This window comes from Taudactylus pleione, unplaced genomic scaffold, assembly GCF_031769625.1.
Source record: "Taudactylus pleione unplaced genomic scaffold, aTauple2 ptg000003l, whole genome shotgun sequence".
Classification (NCBI taxonomy): Eukaryota; Metazoa; Chordata; class Amphibia; order Anura; family Myobatrachidae; genus Taudactylus; species Taudactylus pleione.
In genome coordinates, this window is record NW_028284406.1 from 2450569 (window position 1) to 2469455 (window position 18887).

The 18887-nt window shown below is 45.2% G+C and overlaps 1 protein-coding gene across 3 annotated transcripts in view; it reads left to right on the top strand.

Annotated features, from left to right (window-relative positions):
- LOC148543431 (histo-blood group ABO system transferase-like) overlaps nucleotides 1-18887 on the top strand; it is an 82530-nt gene that overhangs the window by 57409 nt on the left and 6234 nt on the right. For all 3 annotated transcript variants that reach the window (XM_088455380.1, XM_088455903.1, XM_088456534.1), the window contains exons 2-6: nucleotides 1247-1322; nucleotides 7133-7201; nucleotides 11392-11457; nucleotides 12189-12224; nucleotides 15851-15985. In XM_088455380.1, coding sequence (XP_088311506.1) covers nucleotides 1247-1322; nucleotides 7133-7201; nucleotides 11392-11457; nucleotides 12189-12224; nucleotides 15851-15985 — 382 coding nt within the window. The remainder of the gene's footprint in view (nucleotides 1-1246; nucleotides 1323-7132; nucleotides 7202-11391; nucleotides 11458-12188; nucleotides 12225-15850; nucleotides 15986-18887) is intronic.

Sequence of the window (18887 nt, forward strand, 5' to 3'; positions counted from 1 at the left end):
CCAGGCTGCTCGCACAGCTGTGGGAGCGGCCTGGTGATGGTCATGATTATCGCGACCATCGGCCTTGCAGCGAGACCCTGCGGGAGGGTCTCAGCTCCCGCAAGCCCAAGTGGACTTCCTGCTCTAATAGAGCAGGAAGTCCACTACTGACATCACTAGTGATGTCAGTAGGGCCGCCCACAAATGGCAGGCATTCCTAAGGTAATGCCTGCATTTGTGCAGCCACCCCCCCTCCCCGCCTACAAAATGGGGCGTGCTGTCAATTAACATCGAAAGCCGACCCGTCTTGTAGTGAGCCCCGGAGTGACGGAGCTGCCGTTGCTCGCTGGGGCTCATGCATGCACATGCCGAAGGTAGCGCATGCGCAGTGGAGGAGCATCGACCCGCTTGCGAGCAACCTCCTTATTACTACAGTCAGAGACTTAGGGGTCTATTTACTAAGCAGTGTTAGGAGACAGAGTGATAAGTGATGAGGTGCCAGCCAATCAGCTCCCAACTGTCATTTTTCAAACACAGCGTGTGAGATGACAGTTAGGAGCTGATTGGCTGGCACCTTATCACTTTTCACTCTGTCTCCTAACACTGCTTAGCAAATAGACCCCTATATATCAAATTGACCTATGTTCAAGCACTACTCATTGGCATACTGGCCAGTAGCAATAAGCAGTGACTCACCACGTCAATGAACAGTAGGGTTCCCACCAGAGGCGCTTTAAGAGAGGAGGGGCCTGTGTGTATGCTCCGTTCGTGCCCCCTCCTCTCCGACAATGTAGTAGACTCTAGCATTGTGCCAAAGTCCACTGCACATGTGCAGGTCTCTGGGAACATGGCGCCACGTTCCTAGGACATCTCTGCTGAGCATGCGTGAATCACCGGGAATATGGCCGCAGTGGCCATTTTCCCACTATTTTCAGCAGCTCTGCAGCCAGCGCTGACAGAGAGGTAAGTATATTTAATTGGGTGCAGTGTGTGGTGCCCCCTTGGACCCAGGGGCTCGTGTGCACCGCACACCTTGCACCCATTGGAAATATGCCCCTGGCTCCTACCTGCTTATGTGTGACCCAGCGTTGCCAGCACTGCACCTGGAGTCACCTGGAAATGAGCAGTTTGCATTCCTTGTACTGAGTTCCTATGCTATAATTACTTATATAGTACCGTGTACAAGTATTTGTCCCTTTATGTAGATCTCCTCTGTAATTTCACTGTGTTTGTGGCATTATCTCACATATTTGTCTTTTTCTTCCAGACAAAACTGGCTGCGAAAAGAAATGGATTTGTGTTTTGATCTATAGCACAGTTCTCCTGCTGCTCTCATTGTACTGGTGAGTTCATGTCGCTCTACTGGTGAGGGCAGGGTTGCCGAGAACTGGGGTCCAAGTGCTAAAGGGAGGCCCCTCCTCAAAACCAAATTAAAAAATACTTTGCGTGGCAGCTCAGGGGGACATTTGTCCCTCTCAGCGGCAGACCCAGGCGCCCCCAAAAGCATGCAAAAAAAAAAAACCAAAAAAAAACGGTAGTTGCTCAGATCAGCTTAATTGCATAACACAGGTGCTTGTAAAGGGCGGAGTTTACACTGAACACATAAAGAGAGATTTGCCCCCAGCACACTGCAGCAAAAACAAATCCTACATGATAATAGAGATTTAGAGGGGTATTCAATATGAAACGTAAACTTCGCTGTCGAAGTTTACGTTTCATATCGGAGATTTTACCTGCGTTAAAGTATCTGGCGCGTGCCCGCTTATCCCCGTATTCAATATGAAACTAACAAAAACGGGAGCCTGCGAAGTGGGATTTGCGTAAAGTTACGAAATTTTCCTTAAAAAAATTATAGGACCCCCCTAAAGTTGTAAAAACATGGGGGATCACTATGGGTACCCCCGTTTTAGCCTGTAATTGAAAGTCGGGGATTTAAATAGCCGCAGCAGGTGTTTTTTCCCGACATTGAAGAAGTGATGCAGAAGAGCACTTAGGTTATTTTTTTAGTTTTTTATAAGTGGTCCCATCAAATTTGGGGTACATGAAAATGGGTACTAGCATATTTTGATGTCCCTAAAGTAATATTTTAAAAATTCTGCAATTGTGCACCTGCCGCTATAAATCTATATATACTTGCAGAATAGTCCTGAACCTATTTCCCTATTGTTAAACAATTTTTTCCCATTTTTTTTTTTCATCCCAATTTTTAAATTCATTTTTTGGGGTGTCTCTATTTTTTTTGTAAAACTTTTTTTGACACAGTTCTTTTTTAAATGTCATTCCCAGGGGTGCAGGCTATTTTTTTTAAGTCTGCACACCTAAACCCCAATTCTGCACTTTTTTTCGACACCTATTCAATGGTGAAAAGTTATCCCCGTTTTTTATCAAAGACATTTCGAACTTGCGAAAAGTCTTTTGAATTGAATACGGTGTAAAACTAAAACCTGCGATAATGACGTCATAGGTGCGATATTAACGCAAAAACTATGTTTTCGCTCCTATATTGAATACCCCTGTTAGAGGTATTAGTTACACACATTTGCAAATATATGAATAAGTGCCAGGCCAATCGTCAAGGCTCCTCTATACTGACGTCCCTAACATTAAGGGGTTCACGTCCGAGAAGCAAAGCACCCAAAAAAATTTCAACCCAGGGCATAACACGAAAAAGGGAAAAAGGTGATAGTGAAGTATAAAGAAAAGATGTGTAAAGATAAATCAATAAGTGTTAATGAAATGATAAAGAATTAAAATGACATAAATAATGTACAAACAAATAGAGAAATGATAAAAGTATTCTATGTGAATTAAGTGGTGATGTCATGAGAAAGGCCCAGTCAGAACCCCCCCGGGGGCCCCACTCCCAAACGCTCACCCCAAAATAATTATTGCTACATAATGGTAACACCCACTCTGGGTCATATAATTACAATTGATGTACTGCATGATAACAGTACATATATAAGCTGAGAGCTAACTTACCTTGGAGGTACCCCAAAAAACCTCCACATGGCACTATAAGCATCAGCACATCCTCCTAATGCTGACTGCCTTCATGCCTCTCCAAACTTGCAAAAAAAATGGTAGTTGCTCAGATCAGCTTAATTGCATAACACAGGTGCTTGTAAAGGGCGGGGTTTACACTGAACACAGAAAGAGAGATTTGCCCCCCAGCACACTGCAGCAAAAACAATACTTAAATCCTACATAATAATAGAGATTTAGAGGTATTAGTTACACACATTTGCAAATATATGAATAAGCGCCAGGCCAATCGTCAAGGCTCCTCTATACTGGCGTCCCTAACATTAAGGGGTTCACGTCTGAGAAGCAAGGCACCCCAAAAAAATTCCAGCCAAGGGCCATCCCCAGGGCATCACACGAAAGAGGGAAAAAGGTGATAGTGAAGTATATATATATATATATATATTGACCTGGCACTTATTCATATATTTGCAAATGTGTGTAACTAATACCTCTAAATCTCTATTATCATGTAGGATTTAAGTATTGTTTTTGCTGCAGTGTTCTGGGGGCAAATCTCTCTTTTTCTGCCCCCAAAAGCATAACCAGCCCTGGACCTCTCAGTCTGATCTGGTACTGGAAAATTGGGAAAAAAACGGTGTGGGGTCCCCCTATTTTCCCACTAACCAGCACAGGACTGAACCAGCTTGGGGACTTACACTATAGCAGGGAGATACTCCGCGTTGTATTATTCCCCTGCACAGGGCCAGATGGTCCGGTCAAGTGTTAAAATCCTGGCTGAGCAGCTCCATCTCCTGGCGCTCAGCTCGGCCGGGATAATGACAGATGGGGGCGTGCCGCGAGACTCATGGCACGCCCCCATGAGATGTAACCACGCCCCCATGAGATGTAACCATGCCCCTTTTGAGGTGAGGTCATGCCCCTTTTGTGGAGGTGTGCGTAAGTGGTCTGCCATGGCTGCTCAGCAGCCCAGTGCGTCCCTGCAGGGCTGGCTCGAGGCACCCCTCCCAACCATTCCAGTTTCAGAGGGACAGTCCCGTTTTTCAGGCACTGCCCCACTGTTCGGGAGGTTTGGCCCTCCACCTCCAGCTGTGCGGTGGTGCTGGCCCCGGAGAAGAAGAATGGGTGCAGGGAGAGAGCTGGGGGCAGCCCAGTTACTGACGTAGTGCTGGGCTCGCCCCCAGCCTGATGTTAAATGGGAGGCGTGCCAAATAGCGTCATTTATACCCTTTTCAGACATACTGAGAATCCCGGGATTTTGGCCTGCCTCGACCAAAATTCCCGGGTCTCATGTATGTGTGAAAAGTACCTACCCGGGAACACCTTCCCGGGTAGCCGCCCCTTCAATCGACCAGGGAATTTCCCGGGACTTAAGTCCCGGGAAATTACCCAGCTGATGTCTGAATGGTGCTACCCGGGAATTTACTCCCGAGTAGCACCAAGCAGCTTCTGATTGGCCGGCTGACGGTCACTCCTGTCATAGATGCAGCCTCACCAGCAATGAAGTCCGGCCGGTACTGGTGTCTCAGCAGCTCTTCTTCACCGGCATCTTGGACAACACGAGGGGCAGGATGCTAGAAGAGGTGGCTCCGGGTCACTGGGGCGGGGGTTTCACGGGGTCACCGAGCTCGGCTCTAGCGCAGCGCCATTAACCTGGCTCCAAGAGTGGCCCTCCCCTGTCACTACAGCCCGGGGACCCGTTACAGAATGGCAGTAGTGGCTCTAGCCTGGCTAGTCTCTCGTTCTCCCCTCGCACATCTCGGGGGACATGTCCGGATTAGGCTGTGGCGCTGACGTGTCAGAGTGAGAGGTAAGGAAGCTACGGCAGCAGCGTGGGATAAATGTCTGTCACACTGCAGTCTCAGGCATCTCGCTTTCTATAAGCACCAACAACACTAGGTATTATCAGACATCCAGTGTGTATAAAACAGAAATACCCGGCTTGTGTCTGAAAGGGGTCTACCCGGGAATTTCCCGGGTAGACTATGTAGTGTGAAAGGGGAGTCTCCACCAAATACCCGGGATTTTACACAGGGGAAATTCCTGGGTCTGAGCAGGAAATTTCCCGTGTCGTATGTCTGAAAGGGGTATAAGAGGCACGTAGTCTACGGTAATTAGGCCACACAAAGCCGTGTGTGAGGTTTGGGGTGTTCCGGTCCTTCTATGCACAGGGCGTGGCTCCTGCTGGAGCCGGCTCTGCGTCCCTGCCCCATGCACTAATGATGACGGTGGGTGCGAGGTTAATTTTGTGAAATTAGACTCTAATGTTGTTCTTTACAGTGGGACTACAGGTCCCAGCAAGCCTGCCCTGGCATGCCGGCACTTGTAGAACCACAAGTGCCAGCATGCCTGGACACTAAGGGCCTGCTGTCACCTGTAATCTGTCTGTGAAGAAAATATTAAAATAATGAAAGTACATTGGCAACGAAGCTGAATGGGGAATATATCTTTATAAAAAAATAAGCAAAAATGTCATGCTTACCTACCCATGGAACGGCTTCTCTTCAATCCATGAGCTGGTGAGTATGAAATATTTGTTTATTTTTTAAATAAAGTTATACCCCATTTGGTGTCCATGTACTGTCGTTATTTTAATATTTTGTTTACAGGCAGACTACAGCATAGGTAAATGCAGGGGGGGTACCGTCTGCCTGGAAACCCCCCTCCCCAGCCCACACCATGACCACAATACAAATAGTAATATAATAGATTGTTACTAGTGCTGCATGTTCTTCTCAGTATCACAAATGAAATAATTAGCACCACCTGAAGATCTTTTAACATGTATCAGCCAGTAATAAATAACCTGTTCACCAACTAGAAGATCTGGAAAACATTCACTGTTAGGGATACACTGCTATAGAGCCCAATATGTACATATATGTCCAGTGCAGTGCTAGGTTCTTCTGCTGCTCTTCCAGACTCCCGGACTTGCTCCAATAGTCTGGAATGGTGCCCACATCTACAATAAATACATTCAGCTCAGGCAGGATGGCCTACTGCCGCATCTAATGGCTTACTGTGATCACTGGTCCTGTATATGCTGGGATTATGATACACAATACACTTTGTATGATGCATATTAAAGCTGGATAAGTACTAATTATGTCCTCTTTATGGACTGGCCACATCACTCTAAAATCAAGCATTTGGAAACCCCCTCCAGAAATCCTTCGTTTGCCACTGTACAGGTGATGACAGGCCCTTAGTGTCCGTGCATGCTGGCACTTGTGTTTTTACACAGGGCTATTTCCTGCAGGGATGCAGGGAATAGCCCTGGGCTTTCAGCCCAGTGTTGGTGGTTCCTCAGGAGGGGGGACTTCTTTTCTGGAGGAATTCCAGGCCTGGGCTGATCAGTTTGGGGATGATTTGCTAGAGAGGCTGAGAGATCCGGGGTTGGTTATGACTTTTTTTTTAATTAAATGAACCCTTTCTTTACTCTTTAAAACACCAAAGCCTGCACAGATCACACTAATCTGTGCAGCGCTTTGGATCTGCTGTGGACTGTCAGCGGATTAATACTTCTATTTGGCTGCGGAGTCTATTGTAAATGGGCAATCCGAATAAAATCGCACACGGAAGAAACCGGTATCACCATCGGAACAAAATAAACACTCAAAAACATGGCTTCTAAGGTTTTTGACCTTCTAAACTGCAGACACTGTCCAGCAATTTGGTTTAGAAGTCAAACACAATTCTTAGAGCAAAATTTTCTAAGCGGCGGTTTGACGGCAGTTTCTACTCCATTCTAAACCCCAGTGGTTTGGTGGCGGATTCTATTCTGTTCTAAACCCTGGGGATTTTGCAGCGGTTTCTAAATGACAGCCCTGTTCTATTCTATTCTAAAATGTGTTTTGATGGCAGTTTTGCAGCGGTTTTGGCCTTTGTAAATCTGCAGATAGAAAAACGTCCGCCAAACCACAGTCAAAACACATTTTAGAATAGAATAGAACAGGGCTGTCATTTAGAAACCGCTGCAAAACTGTCACCAAACCGCTGGGGTTTAGAATAGAATAGAAACCGCCATCAAACCGCCGCTTAGTAAATTTTGCCCATAGTGTATTTATCCCCAGGAGTAATACCGTATCATAATGACTAATGAATTGGAAAACAAATTATTGCACTTTTTTTTTTTTCAATTGATGAATTATGCGATTTGTTGTTTCAGGTACAGCGGGAAGAGCACCGGAAGCCACAACGAATGGCACACCGGATTTCTATTTCTCTGTCCCAAAGAGTAAGCATGTTTTTTTGTACATGTCTACTCAGTTGCATATTATATATGTCATGAATAGGTAATTTGGCACCATTTGAGTTTGTAGTGTCTATGAAACCACATGTGAAGAGTAGACTATGGGGTCTGTTTACTAGGAGACAGAGTGAAAAGTGATAAGGTGCCAGCCAATCAGCTCCCAACTGTCATTTTTCAATCACAGCCTGTGAGATGGCAGTTGGGAGCTGATTGGCTGGCACCTTATCACTTTTCACTCTGTCTCCTAACACTGCTTAGTAAATAGACCCCTGAAGATGAGAGAGAATAATCCTATGAGCTTCTGGTTGCACCTACTATCACATGATGGCACCATGGTGCAGAGAGGGGAACAGGAAACGGACGGACTGCTGGGCACCATAAGGGTCACATGACAACGGCTGGGTGCATTGCTAGTTACATCCCTATTACTGGCGATCTTACTGCTGACACTGGGCCTGATTCACTATTGATCGCAATACTGCATATGCACGCAGTTCAACTGCGATAGCAAGCTAAACCACTGCAATCGCAATTCATACTCAGCACCACATAAGGACGCCCACTTTACCATACGCAAATCTGTTATACTTAGCAGAATAGCAAAACCATTGGTACAATCGGGTACCATCGGACTCATACGCACAGTTGCACAAGCTCTGACCTTACTCGGGAATTGCTAGCAGCCACGCACGCTATGAGACTGCACACTGCTTATGGCTTCGCAGTGGATAATTTATGCATGGCCCTGAAACGGCTTGCGAACACACTGGCACGCTTGCATTCAGTCGCCCACTCCCTCCCCGTCACCACCCAGAAACGGCACTTCCTGTCAATCACTCTGTGATGGGTCTGCATAGCCACTGCGACAGCGGAAGCCCGGCAGCGGTGAAGATCCCAAACGTCCAAAGGTAAGTATAAACTAATCTAATTCTACCCCCTAACCCTAACCCTCCTTTAGGGCTGCCTAATCCTAACCTCCCCCACCAAGTGCCTAACCCTAACCCCCCTCTAAGTGCTTAAACCCGCAGCCTAACCCTAAGTCTCCCAGGGGGTGCCTAACCCTAACCTCACCTTCCCCTATCCTAATCCTAATAACCCTAACCTCCCGGGGAGTTGCCTAACCCTAGATCCCCCCCGGGAGCCCATAACCTAACCCTCTCCCCCACCGCGCGGCTGTTCACGCCCAGGGCCCAGCTTACCTCCGAGCGGCAAGCCGGGTGTCGGGCTCCCGGCGTAGGTCTAATAACAGGCGTCGGTATTTCTAAGTCTGTCATTAGACTTGCCGGGATTAGACAGTCGGGAAGCCGGTCGGGATTACGACCTACGTTGGGTGGATAGAAATCTGATCAGAGAACATATTACTCCGTTTACTTTCCTTCAGTTGCTCCAGCCCCCGCATGTAATCAGTACCTGTATGGCGTTAGCCGGGGCAGTTGGTGCTGTTACAATTCATAGATATCAATGACCAAACAGCCCAAAAAGTATTATGGGATACAAAGGAGAATCATGAAACAACATTATAAGCATTGTGGCAATCTCCATTGTGGATGTAATCTACAAGTATGGCAGAGGGTCTGAAAATGTAGGTCCCATGGGCTCTATTTACTACAATCCGCATATTGAATGCAGATTGTAGTGTGATATTATTGACTGAATTCCAATTACGAATTCAGGCAATATCATAGGGATTTACTACAAATCCCTTGCAGGGACAGAGCTTGCGATAAATGCAAAAAATACCGTGACAAAGTGCCCGCGCATGCGCCGACTGATCGTCGCTGCTACCCCCGGCGCTAAGCTCCACCCCCATTGCTAAACCCTGCCCAGATTATCGCAGACCCCTCTCGACCCACCCTCTACCTTAATTACACTTACCTGCATGCTCCGGGCCCTCTGTGATGTTCTCCATGCCTCCGATCAGGTGATCTCCCATACTGCACTGGGACCCGATCACCTGATGACCGGTCCGCAGTGCACTATGGGAGACCAGCTGACCGGAGTGGAGACATCACCGGAGACCCGATCACCGGTCCCTGGAGTCAGGTAAGTAAAATAAAATTTTGACAATTTTTTTTTTCTTTTTTTGACAGTAATCAGCTTGCGGTCTGTTTAGACCACACAGCTGATTACTGGGACCGACTCCCGGCTCTGCTCTCCCCGTTAGAGCAGAGTAGGAGGCCGGTAACCGGGGGAGACCCTGGATAACGCCACCTCCACCTCGATCCCCTGGATAATGCCACCTCGCTTTCCCCGATATTTTTTTACAATTTATTTTTAGTAACTCTGGTCGGATCACATTTCCCATTACAATTATGGGAAATGCGATCTGCTTACTAAAAATAAGTGATACTTAGGGGTTGGAGTAGAATTTAGGGAATTCTACTCCAATTGCCCTGTAATAACTATAGGTCATACTAAAATAATGTGAAAAGGGTGTGAAAACATAAAACAGCCTTTATCACTTTATTTTAGTAAAAATAATGTTAATAAATAGAGCCCCATGTCTTCTACACCCAGCAATCGCCTCACTTAAAGGGAGATGTACTAAGCCTTGGAAAGTGATAAAGTGGAGAGAGATAAAGTACCAAACAATCAGCTCCTAACTGCCATTTTTTCACACACAGGGGCCTATTCATTAAACATTAAAATTCTCTGGAGATAATTAGCTTTAGAACTCTCATGGAGTTCTAGCTAATTATAGGTGGAATTCATCATTCCACCTCTCCATAAGTATCTATTCCGAAAAGCTGTCATTTTTGCGATGACAGCTTTTCGGGAAATAGATACTTTTCCCTGCCTACACTACCTTATCGTGTCTGGAAACAGTGCTGCGCATGCGCTGTTACATCTGTAAAACCAGCGCATGAGCAGCAATGCCTACAGATGCGTTAAGTTTCGTACCCCCCCATCCCCCCCCCCCCCGACTTACCTGTCCGCGCAGCAGCCTCCGGCTCCGTCCTGCTGGTCTGTCATGTGGTTTCCCAGCAGACCACATGACAGATTAGAAAAAAAAAAAAAATTCTTCTTCTTCTAAACTCTCTTGTGCTCTGCTGGGGAGCACACCTGACAGACCAGCCTCCGGAGCCTGAGGACGGAGCAGAGCGCCGGAGGGACTCGTCAGGGGACCTGCACACGCTGATACAGGTAAGTGGATTCTGCTATTCGCCACCTCACAGTGGCGAATAGTAACTGCATCAAATTCTGTGATATCTCCTGTGTTAAGTCTGTTCATGAATACCAAAATAACGTTATTTAAGGAAAATGTCCTTAAAAACGTTATTTTAGTGTTGATGAATAGGCCCCACAGCCTGTAAAGCAGTGGTAGGGAACCTTTTGTCTGCCGAGGGCCATTTTGATATATATAACATTATTCGCGGGCCTGGTGCAGGCCACTCCCCCTTCATGTGACGTCACACGGAGCAGAGCCACAATCGCCGGTGATTACAACAATGCCCGGAGCATCCTGAGGATGCTCCGGGGAGCTGTAAGGGCAGCGGTGTGACCGTCTGAAGTGTCCTAAGGATGTTCCTGGCGGCACTGCTGCATAGATTCTGGCTGCAGGGTGCCACTCCAGACAACCTGCTAGCCAGATGAGGCTAGCAGAGAAAAGCTCAGAGGGCCAGACCAAATGTCTCCGCGGGCCTTATACGGCCCCCGGGCCTGAGGTTCCCCATCCCTGCTGTAAAGTGACAGTTAGGAGTTGATTGTCAGGTACTTTGGCCCTCATTCAGAGGCGGTCGGAGGATGCAAGCGGTCGCTCAGAAACTGGGCGGCCACTTGCATCCTGGCCGGCCGCCTCTGTTGCGGTCGTTAGGCTGTGGGTTAACACCCACAGCTCTAACAACCACTCGGGTGATGGTCGCGATGGTCAGAGACCATCGCGACCATCGGGACTTACGACAAGACCCTAGGGTAGGGTCTCACTTGTCGTAAGCCCCGGAGAGCTTCTGGCTCTGTCAGAGCCTTAGAACCAGTGCCCCATGGAAAGCACCAGTAATGTCACTGGATCCTACTGAGTGTGGGTATCAGGAATCTGTGGACTAAGGTGGGACAGTGATAGTGTTTGGGGTTCAAATGCCAGAAATAGACTAAACCAATAGAAAATTCACTGTTAGTAGAGCTTTGTTTTATTACATGAATAAATCCGGGTGTTTCTCTTGCCTTTCTCCACACAGACCCACTATCAGTAATCTCACCAATATCTCAAAACTGGATCTGTTAGAAGATTTCGCCATCCAAAGGTAAAAACTCTTCTCTGATAAACACAAATGTTGTAGTTCCTGTATGTTTTAGGAGGAGGCTTTACAATTCTGTCCTGCAAAAAGGCAAATGTGGTAGGAGGCGTCTGATACCTCCTTGCTGCATCTGAGGTCGCAGCCTGGGATCACCATCACGACTATCGGTTGCCCCTTTGGTAAGGCTACGGTAGCTGAAGCTTGCCGCAGCCTTGCCATGTCCTGTCTGGCCCCCTAGGCAGACTGCAACCATAGATTTGTACCACAGTAACTATACACTGTTTTCTATTTGCTGAGGAGAAGCTCTGACTCATTATGTCATTGGCATCAGTGTATCTTTGTGGCATGATTCAAGAGGCCAATAAAATGGAGAAATAGGCTTTCTTGTGCATGTTACATGGGGTGTGGTATGATATGTTGACTTTCAGAATGTTGTTATGTCGACACCATTTCAACAAGTTCAGATTGCTGACAGATAATCACAATGTCGACACTGACATAATGTCAACATTTGTCGACTCTGATATTTTGGACTAAAACTAACTCTAACCCTAATTATAGCCAAACATTAATTACAGCCTAACCCTAATTGTAAACTAACCCTAGTTGAATATGTCGACATTCGCAGTGTCGACATGCAGAACATGTCGTCATGTTACAGGCAGATATAATGGAACATACCCAAAATAATCATTTGAACCTCAGAAGTCTTACAAACTTTTTGTCCATCTTTTCAGAATGCTGTATGAGAAGCCGAACGCCTTGAAGCCTTCGTAAGTGTTTCTACTTAGTATACATCTCACTGTTATTGACCAATACAGTACATACAAACTTTAAATATTTTAACTGAAATCCTCTTTCCTAGTACATCCCTCTATGTCCTATACTAAACCTGTTGTGCAGGGCTTTATTTGGAAGACCTATTAATAAAAATAATTGGCATTATTTAGAGCGGGACTTAGGTCCAACTCTGAGGCGCAGCAAATTTATCAACCAATAAGCTGATAAGGCTGCAGCCTGGGATACGTGGATTTTGGTGGCACTGTCAGTGAGATCCTACCTACACAGAGGGGGTGCCAGCTAATGTACTGCTGAATTGAGATGGTTACAGGAGCTTGGCACACACACTTAGCATGGTGTGGCTGGTACCGGAGCTTGCTGCGCACTTAGTGGTGTCAAGGTGAGCTGGCGAAGTGGTGTCACTAGTGGGGTGCGGGTCACACCGACTGTCACCATCTGAGGGGGTGACACCAAAATAACAGAGCTGCACTGCTATTTTGGAGTCAACCCCTCATATGGTGTCACCAAAGAGCGGTGATAGCAGTGATGGATGATGCCCGCATGCGTGCATCAGCCCGCCAGCTCCCGGAGGGTTAGGTCTAGACTATAGAGGGCTGATGGCCCTGTGACGTCACACCCACATGACTCGGCCTGAAAGGGGGAGGGGCGGGGATGGTAACAGGGGACCAAAAGTGTCCCCTCACGGGCTCGCTCCGCTCGCCACGCTTCCGGCATGGTGGCTCGCTGTGCTCGCCACAGATATTTATTCCCCCTCTATGCCCTAGTGGATGGTAACGCAGGAGCTGTCCAGCCTCCTGCAGTAGTCACGTGGTGTCTACGTCACAGAGGTCCTTTCTCCAACTTGGAAATAGCAGCAACCGCTCCCCGGAGTGCTCGGCAAGCCCCCTGCATGATGAAAATAGGGTCACATCCTCCAAAAGTCATACAGCGGGGGGTGTAGCTTTGTGGGAATGAGGCCACGTCCCCTTTCGCAAGCTATGCACTAGGAGTCCAGAGATGAGGGTGACAGGGTGAGTAGACGCCCTGGGTGACACCAATCCTAGTGACATCACTGAGCTGGAGCTAGATGCAGAGGGGACCGGAGTTTGTCGCACACCCCCTGCAGCACTTCACGCTACTCCTAACCTCCTCTGGATCCCGGTGTAGTAAATGCAGCAAATAGATCCCATATAGATCTTACCCTGGTCGGGCTTCTGCTTGATGTCCAAGTCTCACACTGCCGTTGGAGGGAGGGAGAGAGTGACAGGGCTCCGTGGGTTCGATTAAAATTCTTGTCAGGCAGGCAACAGGTGCTCCAAGTAAGAGTGGCTTGTGCTGCGGGCTCCTCTAACGCGTTTCTCCACCGTCCACACTTGAGAGAAGCGTGAAGCACAGGGAGAGCCTGTCACCGCTTTATTGAATATACCAGCTAAATCAGCACCAATACTAGTGCGCTGGAAACTATTCTTTGATCAAGTGGATTGCAGATCCTGGAGAACTGGTCTGATGACCCAACGCATTTCCACCTTATATAACACCTCATATGAAATGAATTATTAGCGCTTTATCGCATATCTGTTAATGAAAGCAGAGGCTGCACAGCCAGTGTTGTATGGGGCAGCTGTAGACATTCTTTACAAATACGTTTGCATGTTCTCCTGTTCTTGAGACCCATGTATTTGTGTGTTTTATGTAGACTCTCATCTACAATTGAAGGAGAGGCCCATTGAAATGTAAAGCAATTTTAATATAGTAGCAGAGTTGTTGATATAATAACAATATTTCTTATCCATGTCAAACTTAGCAGGAGAAGCAGAGTCAAAGATCCCAATTTAAATATCAGTAATAGGCAGTGTCCAACTGGGGCACAAAAGGCCCACCAGGGGAATGCAGCTGTAAAGTCCCATACTTAGGGGTGAGGCAGGGCTAACTACTAGAGAGTGCACGGTCTCGGCCCCTCTATAAATAAGTATATATATATATATATATATAGTAAAAACTTATAGTGCATGCATTATAATGTACCAGATTAATAACAGTAATGCACTCTAGAAAATACACCATAATTCTGTAGGGATGCAGCCAGGACACCAGCGGGAGCTATCCCGCCTGCCGATATCCTGACACTGATAGCCCGACAGGGGACAAAAGATAGGCGTCGAAATCCTGACGCCTATCATTAGCCCCACTACAAAATCCCGACACCGGGCATACTGAACAAAAGTAAGCTGGGTGTTTTAGCGTCTAGCCATGGGGGGGAAGGGTTAGGGTTGTGGACCCCGGGGGGACTTAGGGTAAGGCACCCCCCTGGGAGGGTTAGGGAAGGGAAAGGGGTGGTTAGGGTTAGGCACCCCCATCGGGAGGGTTAGGTTTAGGGTGCGGGGAGGGGGGGTTAGGTTTAGGCACTAAAGGGGGGAGGTTAGGGTTAGGCACTAAGGGGGCAGGTAAGGGTTAGGCACCACTATGGGAGGGTTAGGATTAGGGGGGGAGAGGGTAGGGTTAAGATACTTACCAGCCCCAGTCGGGAATTAGGTCTGTTGGTGTTCCGCTGTCGGTATTTGATCCGAATAACCGGCTTTAAATACTGATTCCGTACTGTGCAGTATAATATAACATATGTATAATGTATAATTCAAGTGCACAGTATGGAATCTGATCCCTAGAGGAGGGAGTGGGCCCTCAGGCAGTGGAGCCCACTGAGGGTTTTCCCTCTACGCCTATGGGCCAGTCCAACCCTGGTAATAGTAATGATAACATTATTTTTACATATCATTGTTCTCATTGGTTTTTAACACTCATGTGAACTGGTTGTTATTTGCTATGTATATATGTATTTCAAATGACTTATTTAAGTTTGCTACAGTATGTTTTACAAAATGTATAGTTGTGTGGTTGGAAATCTGGTACACTGGACCTCATTCAGAGACGGTCATTGCGGTCGCACGGTCGTAAGGTAAAAGGGGCCGGATATGCAAATGAAGCGCTCGCAAGTTGCATCGTTAAGATGGGATCATTAGCTGGACGAGCGAGGGGAGGATGCGACCGTTAGACTAAAAACACACCCCCTTCTCTTTCCCATTACACGTCATCTCCGGGCATATAAGGATTAATCGAGACCATCGGGAACCATCGGAGCTGGTTGTAGACCTTAAGGTTGACCATACCCTCTCTTAAGCACTATGATCAAGTCAGTGTAAAAACCTCCCATGTCACATGTGCCATGACACTACTTAGTTAATTATGCACTCCCATAAAACTCCGTTTGCATAGTCAGGCACACCTGCGTTCGGATCTCCACTCCCCCGTTCACAAGCACCTTCCCCTGTTACCACCCACAAACGCCTCATCCTGTCACTCAAACTAACGACCTGGCCAAGTTGAAGGAGAAAGCAATTTCTGATTGTAATAGCTAGTTTGCGCACGCGCATTGCGAATTTTACGCATGCGCAGTTTAGCGAACATCGGTGGCGTACGACCGTGCGGCCGCAACGACTGACTCTGAATGAGGTCCACTGAGCTTATCTAGACTGTGGCAGCACTTTGATAGCAAAGGCTTGCCGGCATCTCTCTAATCTATTCACATATAACTAATAAGAGATCTGTTTTTGTTGCTTTTTAGGAGATCGGATGTGTTGATGATGACTCCTTGGTTTGCCCCAATTGTATGGAATGGAACCTATAATCTTGACATACTGAATGCACAATTCCATCAGAGAAATGTCCGCATTGGCCTCACTGTGTTTGCTGTTAAAAAGTAAGTTATAGAGTCATTGTTCTGCATCTTTACCAGCTAATATTTAAATGGACTGATCTTCAATGTAGGATGCTTACGGACTATGGGGGCGAGGTACCAAGCCTTGGAGAGAGATAAGATGGTGAAGTCGCCCAAAGTAAACAATCAGCTTCTAACTGTGAATTTTCTGGCACAGTCTTTGAATTGGTAGTTACAAGCCAATGGGTTGTATTGGGCAACTTCTACACTTTATCACTGTCCAAGTCTTGATACATCTCCCCCAATATCTAATATTACCTGTAACACATGAAATATTACCAATGTGCAGTTGTGAGAATCACTAGGGCGGGAGTACCTCTTTTACCCCAGCAATTTTCTTCTATAATACCCCTTTTGCCTGGGTCACAGCTCATAGAAAAGGGTCCCTGAAAAATAACATCAAAAAAATCCAAAGAGGAGAAGTAATTCCTTTATGGGGCACTCATGGACTTATTACTGAACACATTTTTAGTCATTATATCGACTGTTGTAGAAAGATTATTGTCTTTTAAAACTTAGCCTTTATTGGTATTATACTTAAAACCTCCGCGAAATATTGAAAACAAATATGTGTATCACAAAAATTAAACCATGTGAAATTAAAATTCAATTAAACAATTAAACCACTATCTGTCTTCTGTATTTAATGTTCATTATTACATTGTATGTTATTTAAAGGTTATTCGGGTGTCTGTAGATCTGAGGACATATCGATTATCATATGTATAAACCAATAATAATATTTTCATATATCACTAATATTTATTCTGAATTTCCGTATCAATTAGTATCATTAAATACGAAGGTATGTATTGTACACATATAGGGTATAGGTATTAAGGTCTTGCAGGCAGTAATTCAATAGTTAAGTGTTTATGCCATTTCCCCTTTGCAATATATCATATAGAGAAACAGAATTTCATAAGAATTAATATATATCTGTATAATTATTCTCCAATAAAACTTGTATTGTATCACACAATCTCCATGTTTTGGTATCTCTTGAAAAATACTCCACTGATATTGTATCTAATAAAAACTTTTATTTGCAGATCTTATCATACAATTTGTACTGAGGGATTGTTGTATATCTTAAAATACAGTATACAGATAACGCTGTCCCTTATATTTCATAAGATGTTGAATTACACCATAATGACAATCATAAGTACAAAATCAGGAGAGAGATTAAATATTGAATCACACAGTTATTGTGCTGAACTATATCCACTTGGCAACAAAATGTCCATGTATAAGTTGTATCTTTTTGTGCATACTCGAAAATTCTCTTTCTGCACATACATCCCTCTTAATTAGTATGTCTCATAGGCTCTTGGTCCTCTTATGGAAAATAAGTGCAGATTTTATTTATATATATTGCATATTTCCTCTAATGATTATTGACTTCAAGTGAAATAACCAATTAAATACATAAAGTATGGAATACTAATATAGGTTTGTTTCACATTCCTTCCAATGATTACTAACTCAGTTAGAATAACAGGTTTAGCACATGGTGTTCCTCCATATCATTTTCTCATTTACATTGACTGTCAAACATACGGAGGTAGGTTTAATACACGTGCGCCCGCTTATGTTGTCCACCTGTCTGACAGACACCCTTATCAACAATATACTTTCATAGTGGTTATTTAGTTAAAATTTGCTGAATACATAGCACACATTTAACAGTGTGTGCCGCGTATCTCCTATTAAGTTAGTATTTGTTGAATACATAGCACATATTGACGGCATGTGTCGCGTGTATCCTATCTCCTCTGTAGTCAATATTTGCTGAATACATGGCCCACATTAACGGCGTGTGCAATATTTGCTAAATACACATTACACATTAACGGCGTGTGCCGCGTGTCTCCTGACGTGCGTTTCGCTTGAACAGCTTACTCATAGGGTCAACCCGTTCTCAGGGTTGACAGTTCTATTATACTGACTGCTAGCCAATCACAGCGTTATTTACCTTGACGGACGTTTTTTCGGACCAATCTTAGAGCTTTCCCTTAAATATTCCAAATAAGAGCCAATAAGAACTGCCTGTCAGCTTTCCTATTGGCTAAATAGCGTCCCTAGTAAATACTCCTAATACATATACAAGATCTTCCAACATATATAATGCGTCTATATCTTCGGGGGACCAGCTTTCAATTGTTTGTGATGGATTCATAGATTTTGATTTATTATCCTGATTTGAAAATTCATGCGAATAGTGTTTAGTTAACAAGAGTTTTCTACCAAATAGTTGCAGGTCTTTTTCCCATTTGAACCGGTCAAAATGGGTAATGGGAGAAAAAGACAGACCCTTACTTAGGACATTAATATGTGTCTCATCTAGATCTCTTGTCGTAAGGTTGATGACCCTTAATTCCCTGTCTTTTTCCCTCTCACTTGTTATCGTCGTTAAAATTTATTATTAAATAAGGTACATGTGATTGGAAACTCCAGTTACGGGAAATAAGGGGAGTCTCTATATACAGTAAGGATTATATATAAATTAGGGTAAATCACTAATAACTCGAAATGGTATTCTTCAAAATCATGCATCGAGTGTACATAATGTTTATCTATACGTTAGATCCCTATTCCATTAGGATTATTTACTAGGGATGCTATTTAGCCAATGAGAAAGATGACAGGCAGTTCTTATTGGCTCCCATGTGGAATATTTGGGAGAAAGCCTCATGATTGGTCCAAATGGACTGTCCGTTATATTCTTCATACATATTCCCTATAAACAGCACGGAGTGTATATAAACTCAGGTAACCCTAATAACTGCAAGTGATATTCTTCTGAATCTTGTACTAATCGCACATTCATTTATACAATAGATCCCCACCTATCTGTATATGTATTAGGTGTATTTACTAG